The 19,183-nt window shown below is 36.6% G+C and overlaps 1 protein-coding gene, 1 long non-coding RNA gene and 2 other non-coding genes across 4 annotated transcripts in view; 2 read left to right on the forward strand and 2 right to left on the reverse strand.

The window, feature by feature from the left end:
* Positions 1 to 19,183, reverse strand: part of LOC101743326 (E3 ubiquitin-protein ligase MIB1) — a 145,471-nt gene that overhangs the window by 4,495 nt on the left and 121,793 nt on the right. The window contains exons 12-16 of the mRNA XM_038021896.2: positions 4,620 to 4,878; positions 2,587 to 2,773; positions 2,141 to 2,421; positions 940 to 1,243; positions 389 to 585 (exon numbers count right to left, since the gene is read on the reverse strand). Coding sequence (XP_037877824.1) covers positions 389 to 585; positions 940 to 1,243; positions 2,141 to 2,421; positions 2,587 to 2,773; positions 4,620 to 4,878 — 1,228 coding nt within the window. The remainder of the gene's footprint in view (positions 1 to 388; positions 586 to 939; positions 1,244 to 2,140; positions 2,422 to 2,586; positions 2,774 to 4,619; positions 4,879 to 19,183) is intronic.
* On the forward strand, positions 10,585 to 15,679 carry LOC119631231 (uncharacterized). The gene is made up of 2 exons (XR_005246627.2): positions 10,585 to 11,334; positions 13,233 to 15,679. It is a non-coding gene; the product is annotated as an uncharacterized LOC119631231 (long non-coding RNA).
* Mir1a (microRNA mir-1a) lies at positions 11,385 to 11,469 on the forward strand. Its single transcript, NR_107233.1, has one exon. It is a non-coding gene; the product is annotated as a microRNA mir-1a (primary transcript).
* Mir1b (microRNA mir-1b) lies at positions 11,388 to 11,466 on the reverse strand. Its single transcript, NR_107467.1, has one exon. It is a non-coding gene; the product is annotated as a microRNA mir-1b (primary transcript).

Here is a 19,183-nt window from a genome sequence, read left to right on the forward strand (position 1 = left end):
AGACATCAACACCGTACATGCCGCCACTCAGATTGAAACACGCATGCGTGTTAAGGTCTCACTTTTTACTGTACAATGGCTGCTCCATCCTTCAAATCGCATTACTGCTTCATTGCAGAAATAGGCAAGTTGGTGGCACCTACCCGTGTGGGCTCACAAGATGCTCTACCAACTGTAATCTATTGTAACTATAGCCAAGTTTGCTTGGAGCAAATAAGGATATGCCCCATACTTCAAATCAAAACGCATTACTGCTTCATTGCAAAAATAGGCAAGGTGGTGGTACCTATGTGTGCGGGCTCACAAGATGTCCTACCAACAGTAATCTATAGTAACTATAGGCACGTCTGCCTGGAACAAATGAGGATATGCAATGATATGAAAGTACCTGTTCCTTAATGTCCTGTAGTTGTTGTTGCAGTTTCTGCACGTCGGGTGCGGGGGCGAGCGCGGAGGCGGGCGCGGGGGCGGGGGCGGGCGCGAACCGCGAGCCGTTGTTCATGAAGTGCGGCGCGGCCGGCGTCGCCGCGGGCTGCCCTTTATTCACTTGCACCTGAGCTAAATTACTACTGCTGTCCTTTTCAACTGGAATAATCAAACAATGGACTATTTGTTAAAATATTAACAATTTAAATATTTGTTAAAAGTTTTCTTTTTAAACAGGTAGGAATTTTATTTCTAACATAGCTTGGTTATTAAGGTATTGAAAATGTAATGAATTAATCGCTTGTGTAAAATGTTACAAAAATATTTATGATATATTTTGTACGAAAACATGGCATATTTTAGCATTCCAATAAATTTCTAAATATGAATTCTTCTTGGACACTTCATTTAAGACTTGGAACTAATGTTTTACTTTCTCAATCTCGTCCAGGGTTTTCGTTAAAATTTCTTTTTGGTGATTTATTATGCAATAGTTAAATGAAGTATACTAACGATCGATGTTGAGAGCGTTGTTGTTGTTGTTGTTGTGGTGCAGGGCGGGCTGCGGGGTAGGCTGCGCGGCGGGTTGCGCGATGGGTTGCGTGACGGGATGCGGGACCGGTTGTGCGGGTTGTGCAGACTGTAGCGGCGTGCGACACTCCACGCACTTTCGCATGAGCGGAGCGCAGGCCGCACACGCACACACGTCGCCGCACGGACGGAACAGCACCGTGGCTGGCGCCTCCGAGCACACTCTGCATTCAGGCACGCGCTCGCGTGACGACACGCCGGCGCGGCACACCAGACACTTCTTCACCTAGCCGTCATAATGGTTCATCATTAAATATTTTGACCCTTAAACCAAACCTAACCTTTACACTAAAATATGTAATAATATATCTATACTAATATTATAAAGCTGAAGAGTTTCGTTTGTTTGAACGCGCTAATCTCAGGAACTACTGGTCCGATTTGAAAAATTCTTTCAGTGTTACATAGCCTATTTATTGAGGAAAGCTATAGGCTATATAACATCACGCCAAGACGCCAATACAAACGGAGTACCAATGTAGAATGTTTCAAAATCGGGTTTTTTTTCTTTCTACGCAAATTAAGTCGCAGGTAAAATTTTGCGTCATGTCAAAGTAATTATTTCACGCGGACGAAGTCATGGGCAAAAGTTTATTTTGGTGCTTATTTGTATATATTTTGGTGTAAAGGTTACGATAGTCATTATTTCAAACGTATTTACGCGAATAATAACAGATCCTATTTTAAGCCGCACTACCAAACTGTAATACCAATTAATATTATTTTGGATATCACGTAATTACTTGTATCGTCAACTATAATACTATTATAATCACACAGAGTTGAGGAAATATTGGCTGTATGTTGACGTTGTTCTATTTGAAGAGATTCTCAACGGCTTCATCTTTCTCAACGAACTACATTAGAACTAGATCCGGCGAGAAACTCAGTGGGCTGTGTCTGAGAGTTAATTTACTCGTCGAGCCCTTCGTCGCAAGCGACGGGTTCGACGAGAACGGTGACCGGTGCTTGAAGTACCTAGAAGCACCGTTAGTGGATCGGGAGGATCCGAGATGACGTGTTTTGTGCGACGTCGACTGCTTTCCATTCTGTCCGCAGGATCGGGAATGTCGAACTACATTAAAGTCTAAAACGAAAGTGACTATTCTCTGAAAAAACTTACCCTGGCGGCGCAAGCATTGCAGCAACAGATATGTCCGCAAGGACGGAACAGAGTGTCTCTCTTAGCATCGGAGCATACGAGACATTCATCGGCTGTGGGGTCTGACTGCGGCTGCGTGTCTCCTGCCGATATAGAGTCCGCAGCGGGCGCCGATGTGCTGATAGCGGAGGAGCCTGGCTCACTCTCTGGAGTACTGTCGGTGGCCGACGCGCCAGCTTTGCGGCACGAAGTCAACGTCTTGCAGAGATTGGGGTCCGGACAGAGGTCAAGAGGTGTTTGACCTGAAGATCGTATATAAATGTCCCATTTTAATTTTAAATTGTGAACGCCATTTAGAATGTTTTACCTGCTTTCAATAATTCAAAAACAAAAAATAGCTTTTTGAGATCTCTGATTTAGGATTTTATACCAAAAAATAGTTTCGTAAATACGTAAGATATGAAAACCTTTTTTATTCTTGACGGTTAGATCGGCACCGTGAGCCGCGAGGAAACAAGCTATCGACGCAGACGACTTTTTGTCATGAGCATGTGAGAGGCCTGTGAGCAGTGCAGAGTCTCGTGCATCTTGTAGACGACGGAGCTGCTGCAGGGTATGATGCCGGAGCGCTTCATGTAACGGTGTGTCACCATCCTAAAATTGCGTAAAAGGTTTCATCCAACTTTACTCAAATACACGACATCTATAAAGGGTGTATTGGAATTGTTTCCGAAAATGAACTCCGGTAATATTATTGGTAACTCCATAGTCTCTGAGAGATAGATCAGACCCTATCTGGGAGCGTGGTGCAAGAGAGACACTCAAAGCTTTTGTGTGAAGTGAGTTCTCCGGGGCGGGTCTCCGAATAGAATGAAATAAATAATAATAATAAATATTTACTAACAATCACGCCACGTTAACTGGTCCCGTGGTAAGTTCGTAAAGAACTTGTGTTACAGGTACCAGATAACGGAAATAAATGTAAGATTTTTATTATACATACATATATTTAAGATACATCCATAACCCTGGAAAAGACATTTATATTTATCATACCAATATCCTCCCTTGGCGGGATTCGAACCCGCGACCCCCTTGTGTAGTGACCATGTCACTTACCACTACACCAGACGGCCGTTAATTCAATTTTGTTTAGTTCAACCCCTTGAAGACACATGCTTGCGCGATTACTGTCAAGAAGAGCCCTTTTGTTAAAGCTCCCATTTCCAAGAGATATTCTTGCAACATTCCGTGCGAGCATAGAGGTTCTCGGAGTCGATTTTTTCTAGTACGTTCAATATTGGAGTCATCTGTAGGGTAAAGCCAAGTTGGCCTTAAAAATGCTGGAAGTCCTCAACAAAGCGAAGGTGCACTTCACGCCTTGACAAAGAGTTTTGCTTTACAAAGCATAAGTTGGGTCTCGCATCTCAGGGTTAGGACTCCCAAATACCAGTTAATTCCATTTGATCTCATATAGAAGAGAACAGTTAGGATTTTCGATAATCCCATTCTCGTGGATCGTTTAGATCTACGCCGGGACTTCAGTTACGGTCGGCTTTGGAATGAATTATGCCCCTCGGTGTTTGCTGAGCACTATGGCATGTCTTTCTTCAAACGAAGTTTACATATCGATAGGCAGTGACTTGCTTGTACCTCTGTCATTGCTTACATCCATGAGCACCAGCAACCAGTCATCATCAGGTGGGACATGACATAATCTGCCTACAAGGGTAAAAAATATTTTTGTAGAAAGTATGACAGATAATTGTGTATTATTAGTTACTGCTTCAACGTATGAAAATTGTAAAAACAATATGGATTAAAACCAACCAAATATTTTAGGTTGTTGGAAATTTGAAATGACATAATGTGAATCCATAATATCTAAAGAAAATGGAGTTTAATATGTAATGTTTTCAATCCGAATGGCATTGATTGACAAAAGGGAACAAAATAATAATAAAGTCAATGTTTTCTTTGACTTCTCCTATTTCCAAAATCATCTCCATCCAAAGCTTGACTGGAACTGACTGGACTCGCTTTCAGCGATTTTACTGGTGGTAGAACCTTTTTTTATTTTTTTTTATTGCTTAGATGGATGGACGAGCTCACAGCCCACCTGATGTTAAGTGGTTACTGGAACCCATAGACATCTACAACGTAAATGCGCCACCCATCTCGAGATATAAGTTCTAAGGTCTCAAGTATAGATACAACGGCTGCCCACACTTCAAACCGAAACGCATTACTGCTTCACGGCAGAAATAGGCGCATTTACATTATAGATAGATGTCTATGGGCTCCAGTAAGCACTTAATACCAGGTGGGTTGTGAGCTGGTCCAACCTCATAATCAATAATAAAAAAATGACTTGTACTTAAGTTGTAAGTTCTTTTTTTTTCATTTACTTTTATCGAGTTCGTAATGTTTCATATTTTTAGCTTCAATTGCATGCAGTCAAATTTGCTTCAAAAATTTAATAAGTACATATAAAGATTACCTTGTCACAAATATTAAGATTGGCTCCATGAGCTACTAGTAGCCGAACTATTTGAGTGTGTTGACGCTCTACAGCCAAGTGAAGAGCTGTCTGTAAATTTGCGTTTTGTAGGTCAGGACGGGCTCCTGCGCGCACCAGTAGCTCCGCGACCTCGGCGTGGTTGTTCAGGGCAGCCAGATGCAAAGCTGTGTAGCCATCGTCCTTGGCGTCGTCTACTATCCACGATCTCGGAAGCTTACCCAGCATTATCTTCATTGCACTGTAATACAAAACAGATTGTGATTTATTGTATTTGTAGTTTTATCAGCATGTGATTGGGATGAGTAGGTCGAGCAATAAATGTGTTAGTTTGGTTTTTATTAGTACGTACGTATTCTCGTCGAACCCGTCGCTCGCGGCGAAGGGTTCGTCGAGTAAACTAACCCTTAGACACAGCCCACTGAGTTTCTCGCCGGATCTTCTCAGTGGGTCGCGTTTCCGATCCGGTGGTAATTACTGCGAAGCACTGCTCTTGCTAGGGCTAGTGTTAGCAACACCTCCTGGTTTGAGCTCCGAGGGCTCACCTACACGCTAGAGTAACGCTGATATAGCCTCTCAAGGCTATCAGCATTGGCAGTATAAAAAAAACGTATGTGCGTATAGCTTACGTATTTGGCCTTTTTAATATTTAGTAACATTTTGTAAGTCATTACAATTGCAATATATTACTGACGTCATACCGGTGACTTAAATATAAGTAATAATATTAACGCGAAAAAAAAACGAAACTGCTTATCAGAACGTAACCTATAATCATCAATAAACATCAACTGCTCTTGCTAGGGCTAGTGTTGGCAAATTCTTTCAAGTTGAGCCCGTCAATCGCCCGTTGTGCTCATCTACCCGACCGGGCATAGCTGGAAGGCTGGAATAGCCCCTTAGGGCGTGGACACATGTCTACAGTGCGGCGCCATAGACATGTGTCCACGCCCTAAGGCTACCAGTGAATATGTATAAAAAACATTAACTTCATACAAAATAACATACAAAATTAAAAAAGTATCCTCGCTATGTTCTGTTAATACAATTTCATACCATTACTGAGTTTTTAAATTTCAAATAACTTTTGAGTAGCATTTTGCATATTGCACCACGCTGGAGGTAGCGACAGGGACTTAAATATTTTTTCTAACATATTTTTTACACCCCCACGACGCAGCGACGCGACGATGAGACCCCTTGTGATTATAAGCCGAGTTGCTAGATGACGACTTGAATAAAAAATGTGGACTTATCTCCTGCAGAGGCAATAAGCATTAGGTACAATATTCTTTACTCACATGTTGTTTGAGCATTTTTTTTTTTCATTCATATAAAAAGGTTTTTTAATTGTCATTTTAGATCATAAATGCTTCGTTCAACTGTGGTGTTTTTTGTTTAAATATTGTAACATGTTTAACAAAATGTGTTTAAAACTGTTAAAATCGTTCACATTCTTCGTCGAGTTTATTGGAGTTTCCGACTAACCTAAACTGAAACTTCTTTATTTTCCTAGTTTGAGTACTAGTAATATAAGTTAAGCCACCAGTTTGCAAGATAGTATCAGAATGTTGCCGTAGCTAGAGCATTTGTATCGAGGTGAGTGAACTGTAACGAAAATAGCACCAGAGATCGCATTTTCATTTGTTTGATGGTTAATGCATATGGGATGTGTATGCGTAAACTTGATTGTTCTGCATGGTTTGAATTATAAAACTTATTTTTTTGATTCATAAATAAAATGGCATGTTGTATAAGCGGCCTATATTTAACATTCATCTAGTGGGTAGCAACAGTAAATTAGGCGGTTACTCATTTTAATAAACCGTGCGTTACATTCGAAGAGTAAAAACGAACGAACTAATTAAATAAGGTCAAACGTCACGATGACGGGTGCGGCGCGGTGCGGCAACTTGCACGCAACACGCGCGTCCTAAGTACGCCAACAGTTAGTACTAGCGCGCCGTACCATCCGCGCTTCCTATACGCGAGTGTCATTGAAATCACCGATCAATCTCCAAACAATTCTTATTTTCTATTGCGCTTTATAAGTACGAATACCCCTGAAATCAGCAGATAAACCACATTTCTCCAGCATAGCATGTGTATGAAAACATTTGCTTTTTAAAACTTTTCACGTTCAACATAAAGTTTGTTTTATTTTATTTAAACGATTCACAGTGTTTTACAAGAATAACATATAATATGTATATTGTTTAAAAACAAAAAGAACTACTTCGAGTTTGAAGGGACTTCTGAAGACAGTAAGAACAGATAACTGAATTGGCCATGGCATAAATATGATAAAGCACTTGTTTAAAAGTAATAAGAATAAATTAATGGTAAGTGTTTTAACAAGCAAAACTTTGTAGTAGACTAAGATCAGAATATAATTAAACTGGGTTAAAGAGCAATTATCATTATTGTTTGGTTCAAGTTTTACATGAAATGGGAATCTTTTTCTGATAAATTATAATGAGACAAGCTTTTGCGCGCAGCTTCGCTTGCGATGTAGAAATAAACCCTTGGGAATTAACTTTTTTGTAGATGAAAGGTACTCTATTCTCTTTTATGACCCCTGGCAACGTGTATGCAAATGTTCATGATAATAGGTTGAGTAGTTAATACGTAAAAGCGTAATAAACAAACTCACAAACATATGTGTTTATAATAAGTATGGATTACAAATAAAATTAGTGTCAAACTTAACTGTAGGAGAACCAATAACAAACTGATTTGATCTAGAGTCGATCATTATAAAGACATATCTTTTCAATACAAAACGCTTTTAGACATTTTTACGTCATAAATATTAGATAGAACACCAAAATGATACATTAATATTTATGTAGTAAATTGTGAAACTTTTGAGTGCTCTCCTGAAAATTTGACAATTTAGTGTCGTATGAAGTTGTAAACTTCAATTGAAAGGAATAACAAAGTTTACTTAAAAATATTATAAGTGACTACTGTATTTTATTACATTGTTACAAAAAAACAAAACGCAGGTAGTCTTCAGAATTAGCTAATACATATTGTTATTATTATTGTATATCGTACAGTATTTTTTAGTAAATTGTTTACAGTAAAAGACAGATTTATCGTTATAATAATACCTATACGATTTAGCGTTCTGCGATGTCTCGACATGATGCGATACAATCAAAAACATGAATCATCGTATTACTGAAACAGCAGTTCGTCTCATTGGAAGTATTTGAGAACACGAACTAAGCTCCTGTCCATTTGCAGATTCCGTAATGAATAATGTAACGTATTGTCGCGACTGAACATTGTTTAGAAGACAAATATGAGCGTTCGCTGCGATGATATCCGTACAGTGCTGGCTTGTTTCCCCGCGGACTCGGCATAGTAAGTTATGGAAATGTGCGATTGGGGCAGCAGCGGGCACTAGTGGCCAATAACAATGTCGCATTAATATTCAACAGTCGCTCTTTGGTCGGTGAGTTGCTTTGCGGGCAACATAGACGCATTTCTTTGCTCAGCAGACCGTCTTATTACAACGCTGCATTAATGCTTTTATAAAGATATAGTTATTAATAAGGACTAAAAAAATTTACACGAATTTGCAGTGATTCTAATTCAGAATAAGTGTTAATGTTTTATTATACCTTAAAAAGTGTAGTAATAATTTAATGAGTTAATAAAACTAATTTATGATTACGATACCAATCGGGGTGAGATATTCAGTGACATATTGAAATAAAATAATGCTACACAATAGTTTGTGTTTGTCTCCTTTAGATCGGTACAAAAAAAAAGCGTAGGTACAATTATAAAATTAAACAGAAAGCATCGATAGTACAGTTTTGCGTGTATGATATCTAACTGATCCTCAAAGTTGTCACATACATGATAGTGTTCCTTGGTATTTCTCAAGCAATGCGGTACTACTATTTGAATTAGTTTAGTTTTCAAGACAAATGAGTATGTGTGGTTGTAGATACTAGCTGAATTAACAGATAATGCCAATAAATATGTCAAATGAACTCGTTGCTCGAACTTATAATAAAGTTCTTTATAAGTAGAATATAAGGAGAATAAGAATAAGAATATAAACTTCGTTAGACTTCTATAGATCATTCTATATATAAACTTCTATAGAAGTCAGTCAGTTGCAATGCTGTTTAAAATGTAATTTATAAAGTCCGAGCAATGAGTTAAAAAAATAAAATTGGAGTTTGAATACATACAAATTTGTAAAAGATATTGCTGATTCAAGAGGAGCTTAAAGTAACAATAAATGGATTTTATTAAAATTACATTTCTGAAGCGTTGAAACGGGCAGTTTTGGATGGTGAAACAAAATAACAACTTTTTATTTCATTTTTTATTCCTTAGACGTGACGTTGAACGAATTCATGGCCCATCTAGTGTTAAGTGGTTACTGAACCCTATTGACGTCATAAAGTGAATCCCGCCCCCCACCCTGAGGTATGAGGTAAGTTTAATTGAATTATATAACTGCTGACCCCCTTTTAAAACTGGAATGCATGAGGTCTTCGCGGAAGAAATTGGCAAGACTGTGGTAAACACCCGTGAGCGCTTACGCCCTACCATCAGATAACATAGGTAAAAGTAATAATTATCTAGATGACAAGATACCGAGAGTTTCGTACTACTGATGGTATGATTTACCTATCTCAATGATAATAAGAATAAATTAATTATAGGCAAATACTTATTGATGGCAATGAGTGGTTCATCGATTGATGACAGTGGCTCATTGATCCGAAAAGATATAAATCTAAAAGTGTACTAAATGCTTATGCGAAATAGTATTTTATAATAATTAAAGCACGAATTGGGTCGAAATTTTTAACACAGAAGAACGAGAAAGTGTTAAGCAAAACTATATGCTAGTTTCAATTATTACAATGGTATTTTAAATATATTTATATAAGCATATAAGAAACTGGTAAATATATACATAATATTATACGATACAGCTTACAAAGAAAGTTTCTTTACCGAAACACCCGCTTTCCAAAAAACTTTATACATACATTGAATTTTTACAATGATCATTTACTTTTGTTAAGGTACGAGTTCAAATAATTAGAATTAAACTTAATCATTGAGTTTACCAGGTGAGTCCGACCAATTCTTTGTAGATCAAGATCTTTCATTATTTTATATTTCAATTTGTTTTCTTTTGTGAGACAATTTATTTATATTCCACAGTAAATTTATAGGAAAGTTCTATAGAATATAGAAGAATAAATATTTGCTCTCATTAAAAGTTGTTTAAGTCTGTTTAAGATTATATACTTATTTTGTTGTTTAAGTAGTTTTTTAAAAATATATAAAGTGTCAGATGTAATATGTATTATATAAATGAATTTAACGTAGTAGAATTTTTCGAATACAGTTCATGTGTAAAACCGTATACTTCAAAACAATATTTGTATAAACATTTATAAAACAACGTTTTGTATGATCATTATTATTAGTACTCATTATCCTTACTTAAGTAAATATTTAGGAATGAAATGTATTGGACAATGTTTTGCAACTCAGAAGTTTTTTAAATAGAATACTTTAATGAAATAAGCAAATCACTTATTATTGTAATAAAAAAAAGGTCTATTATCTGATATGTTCATTTTTCTTTTAGAAACAGCTTTGAAGCAGACAAAAGATGAGTTGGCCGTCGTCCTATTTGTTTGTCCACAAAGTTTGCCAAATATTTTTATTGACTGACTGAACACAGAGACGGGCGAGTTTACTGTGGCTGAAAATTTTCGTCTTTCACCATACATTGTACTTTTAAAATTGTTCATTGCGTTATAGGCGAAAGAAACATTTTTTTTGGAAAAATCTTATACACTAGATATTTAATACCTATTTCTGATCGAGCTTTGCTTTAATGAGGATATCTAGAGTAACCTATAATTTGTTAAAAATCAAAATTAATAAATTAATTAGGATCATCAATTTATTACCTACCAATAAGGAGCATTTAACAAAGTTCAATTATGTGCATCACAAAAATAAAAATTATTTATTTGTGCCTTCAAGACATAGTATTTAGGTCTATATAACTTTTGCTCTTTGCAAATCTTTAGAAAAGTAACATTGTGGTGTTGTTTCAGAGGGTCAGTGAACGCTGCGGATTGCCAGATCCCGTGATCGGAACTATGTATAGAGCGACTACCCCGCGGGAGGTGACAGTGGTGGATGGTGTACTACTAATAATAGACTCCCCTCCAGCGCGCGATCATCGGAACGCTGACGGGAGCGCACACATGTGGCGCTCGTCGTCGTCGTGCTTTAGAGGTGCCCATTTATTTTCGAAACGGTCGTCACGCGGCGCGGTTCCCGGTGTTCCTTACATAAGAACCTTCGACATCTTCGCTATAGGCTCCGGCGTGCATAGCGGCAAACGCAATACGCAAGCTGCAGGTCGGTGCACGTTCGGGTAACCGATCCGATGGACGCCCGCCGTCCGTTCTATTTCGGGAAAATACAAATTTGGAATGGATGGGACTCGTGAGTTGTAAGCGAACTCCGCCGGTGATTCCATTTTTAGAGCTGGGCTGCGCGTGCGCATCGAGAGCGCTGCCAGTGCTCGACGAGCTGCCACCACGCCGCGTCGCTCGTCACCCCCGCCGCCCTACCACTGCCAGGGCGCTATCTCCATCCAAGAGATGGCGTCATGTATCGCACTACCGAGGTTAACAAAGCTTCATTCATTATTGAAAATTGTAAGAAGACAGAAGAAAAAGCCTTGCGCAAGTTCCGTGCTTCCTTACTTCCCATAGTCATTGTAATCATATGGAATGTAAAGAAGTATGGAGCTGCGCGGGCGTGCCCACGATTCCGGAAGCCTACATGTGTGAAAAAACTACGAAGATTTAGTACTAGTGTTAAATTACAATTGAAGTGTTTTCTGCGCGATTATCATATGTGTGATATTACATTGCTTCGAAATCAAACATATGCATCAGTTTACCGTGTGTAATCGAATCTCTTTTTCAGTGGATATTTGAAAGAAAAAAAAAAGGTATAAAAGTTACAAATAAAATTAGAGCATTAGGAGGTTAAAACAAATTTGTTCGAAGGCGAGATGTCGTAAAATAACATCTGGCGTAAGGTAACAGTTCTGACTAAAGGCAACATAAATAAACTTGAGGCTTACGTCGACCCGAACCGTTCTCTGCAAATTCGAGTCGAATTTTGCTCTGAGTTATTTTTGTGGATAAAATGCGGATCGTACTTATTTAGTTAACGCCACATACAGGGAGAGTCACATAGTTTTCGTGTAGTGGTGTAATATCGTTGAACTTATAGTGTCAAGGCTTATTCAGAAAATTATAAGATAATATTTCGACTTTTTTTATAATTAAGTAATATTATAGTCATACTTTATAATACTAAATATTCCTCCCGACGCGAACACCGAGTAAGTACCGTCTTGCAGTTCACGTTGGTCTCCGATATGACGTCATAGCCGCTCATCTTGCGAACTTGTCAGATTAAAGTCAGAATAATAAGAAAAATATAATACAAAAAAAAAGGATCGGTAATGTGTTAGGGCCGCGCCTGCGCCACATCTGGGAACACTGCATCTCATTATGCCGATCCGTCTCGGCTCACTGGAGGACGGCGGCATTCGTGACCGAAGACAATGCCCATTACAATATTATTATTACAAAGCAAGCATGAATATACCGTCTTATAACTTTCGCTTAATTTTAATTATTACATTATTTTCATTTCTCGTATTAATAGAAAGATTCACACAAGGAAGAAGGATTAGAAATAATTTTAACAGTTTTTACTAATAATTTTGACAAGTTCAATTTTAAACTTAATTTAAATTTAGTTACATTATAAGAACATTTGCAAATATGATTGTGGAGTTTAAAATTTATTTTCCGTATTGGGTACAGTGACGAAATAATTATTATAGTAATTTTATGTACGTGTGATTCATAGGAAAAGTCGTAAATTCGAGTCTGGGTACGTACCGCTATATTCTCATTTATGTTTGTAACGTGAAACGTGTTCACAGTAGTTCACGATTGCCTTCTTGCAATTTATTGACACTGGTAATGCCATTGGTGACGCACGGTGGATGCCTTTAGGCTTAATCAAATTTAAATTACGATACGAAATTTTAAAGTTTTTATTAGCACTTTAGTGAAAGTTTTTCTAAGAGCATCGTCTACGCCCGATAGGCGACGCTCGAGTCGTTTACAAAAATGTTTGTACTCAATTTATTTTTTTAATTATTGGTTCTTTATAGTCATTTTCAAGATTATTCCTGTACAAATCTGGATACAGAGTTAGATGATGTCTCTCTGTTTGTTTTCATTTTACGATTGTTTTTTTCTAGAATTCTTTTTTTTGGGCTAGTTAGTGACTATTTATAATCGAGGGCGACGAACGAAATATATTTGATCTGTACTGAAATATTTGTTGAATTTATGTATTTTTCAATACGGTTATTAATTATTGAGGACGTTCCTTAATTATTTTCAGGTAATTTTATAAATATATACGTAAAATAAATGTAAATGTTTCAAAAAAAGTAATGTATTTATGTTCTGGTCCGTTTCTTGTTCTCAGGGCGAGGGATCAAAGTTACGATTTGGACAATGACAATGGACACGCATTGTGACCCGGATCACTCACACTACGACGAAAAGGCGCGGCCGCTGACATCTTGTAGTCTACGACATACTAAAAGTGATTTAAAAAAGAGCTTCACCAACGAACATTACCCCGTACAATTTTCAATGCAATAGATTAAATAATAATTACAATGCCACAAATCCAGAATCTACCCGATCCGCGCCCTTTTGATAGTGCACGCCTTTTACTATCGCACAAAAGACTACCTCTATGAGAAAAGGATCTTGACCTACCAGTTTGTTCAGAATGTTCGACACTCAAAAACAATTTATTCATGCATCCATGCAGCGACGACCGCTAACAAAAGAATAAAATATAGACGGAGGGGTATAATGAATACTAGACAAAGACTATTTTAATAGTGTTACTTGCGCGAAATATATTTTTATGTATGACTCTACAAGTAAACGTTCTTTTGTTGGAGGAATAATTATGGTGTAAGTAAAACATGCGACTCGATAATGTAATGTAGATTTTATGTAGTTCAGAAATGGTAAGATCTTTTCTAGTGCCCATACGTTTCTGTTATACATGAATGACTCGCTCATCGTAGCATTGTTCCAAAGACCGTTAAGTCCTGCCCATCCGCCTTAATTGTCATAAATCACATAATTTGCTTTATAAAAGTAATTTTTAAGATAAGAATTAAATAGGCCTATAATTACAGAGCCCTTTTATGGTATGTTTTCGGAAAAGACAATTTTTGGCTTGAATTATTTAGTTTATAAAAACAATCTATAATAAATAAATTAAATTTCTTTCCAATTATAATTCAAAAAAGAGCAAATACGATTTTTTATCCTTGATGCAGTTTAGAGCAGTGTTCTTACAGAGACACGCCGTTCGAGATGACTGAGCGGCGGTGAAATACAAACTATTGATTTTATATCCCAATACAATGAGTTGAACACTATATTGATGTACTAATAATTATTATGCCACACTATTTATTTATTATTTTGATCTGACGTATTTGATGAACTGATGTTAAAATAATTCGATTTTTTTTTTCGTAAGTAATTAATGTCACTAAATTTTAATACAATTTACAGGCACTTACAATGGAAAGGAGAAGATATAATTTTATAGCGTTTTATGTTTTCACTAATTTTAAAAGTTAATTGAGAAGGAATATTTAAAAAAAATTAAAGAACTATAGTTTCTAAATAAAATCTAGAACATCTCTTTGTGTTATCGGTTTTCACAAAAAAATATAATGTTTGAAATACATAGATATAATTTTACGTAATTCTTCAATTAAAACATGAACTAAGAAAAGAGACGGTGTTAGGTGAATACCGAAACTATATTTTTAAATATAACTAGTACTATTGAACGCACGAATGTATCATTAGCTGCTCTGAATCAAGTATTTGTGGTGATGTACTGTTAGTGAGAGATGTGAGATGTGATCATGAGAGTGATAAAGTTTTATTATAATATAATACATAATTGATTTAGTTTTATTTAGATTTTAAAGTTTGTATATCGCTCGTCCTAATAAGTTAAAGCTCTCTAAAATACACAGGGTATATACGATTGGTACGGTTACTGTTGGTATTTTAGGAAAACACTTCTGCCATCCATACGGTGATACTCGATCTGTTGGACAACTTAATATGTTATCATAACGTAATATATCATTATCATATCATAACATAATATTCACATCAACATAATTTAACTATATTTAAGTTATTCATTTATTGAAAAGAGACTATTAAAATTAAAAAAATTGTTTTAAAATAATAGTTTTTGAGGTAAAATTCAAGATGTTACAACGTACGAAAAAATCTTTAATTTATGAAAGAAGAAAACCAAAATTAAATGAAACATTAAATTATTTACTGTTTCGTATAAGATACTTTAATACAATATCTCTATAAGCTAGTAAAAATCGCATATCTCTTAAATCGTATATAATCCATACTCAATATGAGGTTATCGATCTTTCTTGTGGGATAAAGATAGATTGAAGATGCATGATTTTTTTTATTGTCGCTCACCAGATTATAGGGGAAAAAATGTATAGCCTTTCGTTGGAGCATATTATGTCGCGCGTACTCCATCAAGTTTTAATCCGATGGGTCTTGGTTTGCTACACTATGTTGAAATTATCTTACTGAATTACAACTCGAGGCGTATGCAGGCGGGTAAAAACATCCGTAAACAAGAAATTTTTAACTACATATTTGCAAACAATGTTAATCTGAGTATAAGTCAACAGGGAACTTTGTAATGTCTCCAAACGAGGTTAGTTCTCTAGTTTTTCATACTATAGTATTATTCTTCCAACTTCATAAAGTGCTGGAGACTCGATTGCTTGTCTTTAAAATACAAAGAGACGATAAACCTACGACAATAAAGTTTTGTTTTGAGTATGGAAGATTTTAATAATCAACCCTGAGAAATTATAATATATTTTTTAAATACCTGATACATGTGATATGATAAATTACATCATATTAAAGTAATATTTTTTACTGATTTTTAGATTATTAAGATTTAGATGTGCCAAGAACAAATTTATATTGAAATTATTTTAATTTGGCCATTACCTTTAAAATCATGGTACTGAACCTGGTGTTCCTAATCACTGTGAGTATACCTGTGTTATGTAGCGACACGGTTAATCATTTCTTAATTAAGATCAACTTGTGTACTCATAGAAATCATTGTAGCCTATAGATAACTAAGACGCCCGGTCCATTCGTATCAAGCGATGCGACTGTGCCCGCGATTGAATCTCGTAGATACCAATATTTCTAATGCAATAAGTACCTACTTAACAAAGGTTCACAAATAACTTCCACGGTGTAAGAATAACATTGTGTAATAAAAATCAAACTCGCAAAAATTGCGTAAATACTGGTGGTAAGGAGTCTTGTGAGCCCCCAGGCCTATTTTTTTTTAGGATTGTAGGTTTACTGCTGGTCCGGAGGCCTTTCAGTTTCACCAGGACAGGTGGGCGAGCAAAGGCTCAGCCAGGAGGGGTGGTATTTTGCTTACAGCTGCCCGGTCGCCCCCGAAGGAGACCTAACAACTCAAGAACAGCTACTTCGCGAATGAATCTACTACCGGATCGGAATCGCGATCCGCTGAGAAGATCCGGCGAGAAACTCAGCGGGCTGATGCATGGGTTAGGTTGCACGTGGAACTCTTTGGCGAGTTTGACGAGTACGATTACCGGGGTCCCTAAGCCTGCTCCTGGTGTTAGACGCCCATCTCTGCCGTGAAGCAGTAATGTGTTTCGCATTGAAAGGTGGGACAGCTCTTGTACTATAAAATTGGGACATAGAACTCATGTCTCAAGATGGGTAGCGGCATTTAGGATGTTGACGTGTATGGGCTCCGGTAACCATTAACACCAGATGGGTCCTGAGCTCGTGTTACCCATATAAATAACGGTAATAATAATAACTAAATTTTGTAAAAAGCGATATTAGGAATAATTTTGTTGAATAATCTTAATTACATTTTCGTTAATCAGAGATCTGTAGTTAGTTACTAGCGTCAGTGTAGTTGAAGCAGTTAATGAGCGATTAAAGCGTCAAACGCCTGGCGTCATTTCATAGCCATTCGCTAGAGAAACACATTTCCTGGATATTGTTCTGTCATTTGGAGTTCCTCGTTCCACTGCACTTGGTTTATTTATCCTTCCATTTAAAAGTCGTTTCAGTTGAATAGTCATTATGATATATCTTGGGTAGAAAACAACATTTTAATAGCTTAGTTTTAAAAACGATTTAATAATTAAATTGATAACAAATAAGCTTGTAATAAAGATATGTTATCTTGTCAGAAGAAAAAAAGCAACATATTCAATAAGGTATGTTATCGAGATTACGATTATCAGAATTTCAGTTTTCAGAAATTCAGAAACCGTGTAAAGCGTATTAGCAATCTCCAGCGCACTGCTAGATAAGCTTATTTTGTACAATTTGAATATATGTGGAATCTGTGTACGTGAGGATAACGCAGGTTTAGATTAGGAGATGGTAGCTGGGTGAGTGAGGGGCGTTTAACGGGCTAATTATCAAACGACTAATGAAGTTTGTATTCAGCGGGCGGGCGGGGGGAGGGGCGGCGCGCGGGTTCACGGAGGCGCTACGTGCTACGACTGGCAAAGCGCCCCACCTGATAACACCCCGTCCTCCACAGAAAAATTGCAGAGAAAAAGTTTCATCGCAGGGGAACGTGAATGAAATGAAGAATTGCGTCGGCCGCTTTCGGGATTATTCCCAACATGAAATTTCTTGAGAACCTTTTCATTCTGTTTCAATTCATCAAGATTCTGTTTTTATATAACTATTCAATATTTCAATCTTATGTTTATCGTGTACACTCACTCCGGCTGGATTTAATTTTCATTTTTTCTCTCCTGATTCCTTTTTTTTTAGACTAGTAATCTCATCATAGCGGCGCTAAAAATGTATTTTGAAGATACAATTTTTTTCCACTTTCGTAAGATGTGAAATATTAATATCGTGTCTCACGGTGTATTCATGTTGCATTGCTTAAATGCTCCGGTAACCAATTGATACCACGTGGATCATGAGCTCATACCCTTATCTAGTATAATTAAATAAATATCCAATTAAGTTTGGTTGTATCAAATGTATTAATTAATTAATACTAAGTTATAAATAGAGTAAAGAAATTTTACTCAAACGAGATAAAATTAGCTTGTGCGTATAGCTTCAGTTTCTATTTAATGATTATATTGTATTATGAGAGTTTTAATTCAATTGTTGAGGAATTTCTTAGTTTGTATTTTGATAAAAAAGTTTTGTTAATCGAGGTTTCATGTAAATTTTTTTTCTTTATTTGCTGCTCTTATTACATTCTATCGTTTAATGAACCTAAATCTTAGTCTAACCATTTTTCAAATATTTAGATAGGTATTTTAATATTATACGTAGACTATCATTCTCGAGAAAGCTATCTTTCTATAAGCTCTATAACTTCTATAAGTTAGGCGGGCGGCCGGCAGTCGTATAGCTATTTGCCAAATGAAACTGCATGGTTGCAAGTTGTGCCGACTTCAATTACATTGGTGGATGCCCAACCCTGTCTTGAATCTACGTGATAGGGTGTGTTGTGATTGTACAAGGATTAGCACCACCATCCTACCTATTATTGCAGCAATGCAATGAAATCTATTGGTTTGAAAGTGATTATTCACTGTTTTTTGTTAATGTTTAAGAACAACGTAGGTATATTATAAAATTGTAGGGTATGTGTTTATAATCTTCCAATAAAAATCCTGTATGAGCATGAAAGCTACTTATTAATGAAGGAGGTAAGAAAGAAGAAGTTATCTTAGAGATAGGTTCGATAGAATTATGAATTCAGCCACTTTAAATATAACAATTGACACATTTGTTTTATAAAAATAGTGTTCACTTCGTTCTATTGGATCTTGCCGATCTACTCTCCGCGCCTTTAGGCACTCCAAACACCGGTCACCGTTCTCGTCGAACTGGTATACCGAAGAGTTCGACGTGCAATCTAATCCATAGACATAACCCACTGAGTTTCGCCCCGGATCTTCTCAGTAGGTCATGATTCCGATGTAGTGGTTCGGCGAAGCACTGCTCTTGCTAGGATTAGTGTTTGCAAATTTTACCAGTTGACCTTATAAACTCTGCGCACCGAATAGCCCGTCGAGGTTACCAGCGATTTGATAGGAAAAAAGTGTTAATTAAATAGGATCTTTATTAAGTGTCAGTAACCATGCAGGCCAGAAAGCACGATTTCGTAATAAAAAAATATGTAGTCATTTAATGAATTTTATACTAAATTGTCCAAGATTACACATTTTGGAGTAGCGTTTGAAGTCCCTATCCCGTTGTTGTACTGTCTTCAACTCATATTAAACGACG

Source organism: Bombyx mori, chromosome 4, assembly GCF_030269925.1.
Source record: "Bombyx mori chromosome 4, ASM3026992v2".
Taxonomy (NCBI): domain Eukaryota; kingdom Metazoa; phylum Arthropoda; class Insecta; order Lepidoptera; family Bombycidae; genus Bombyx; species Bombyx mori.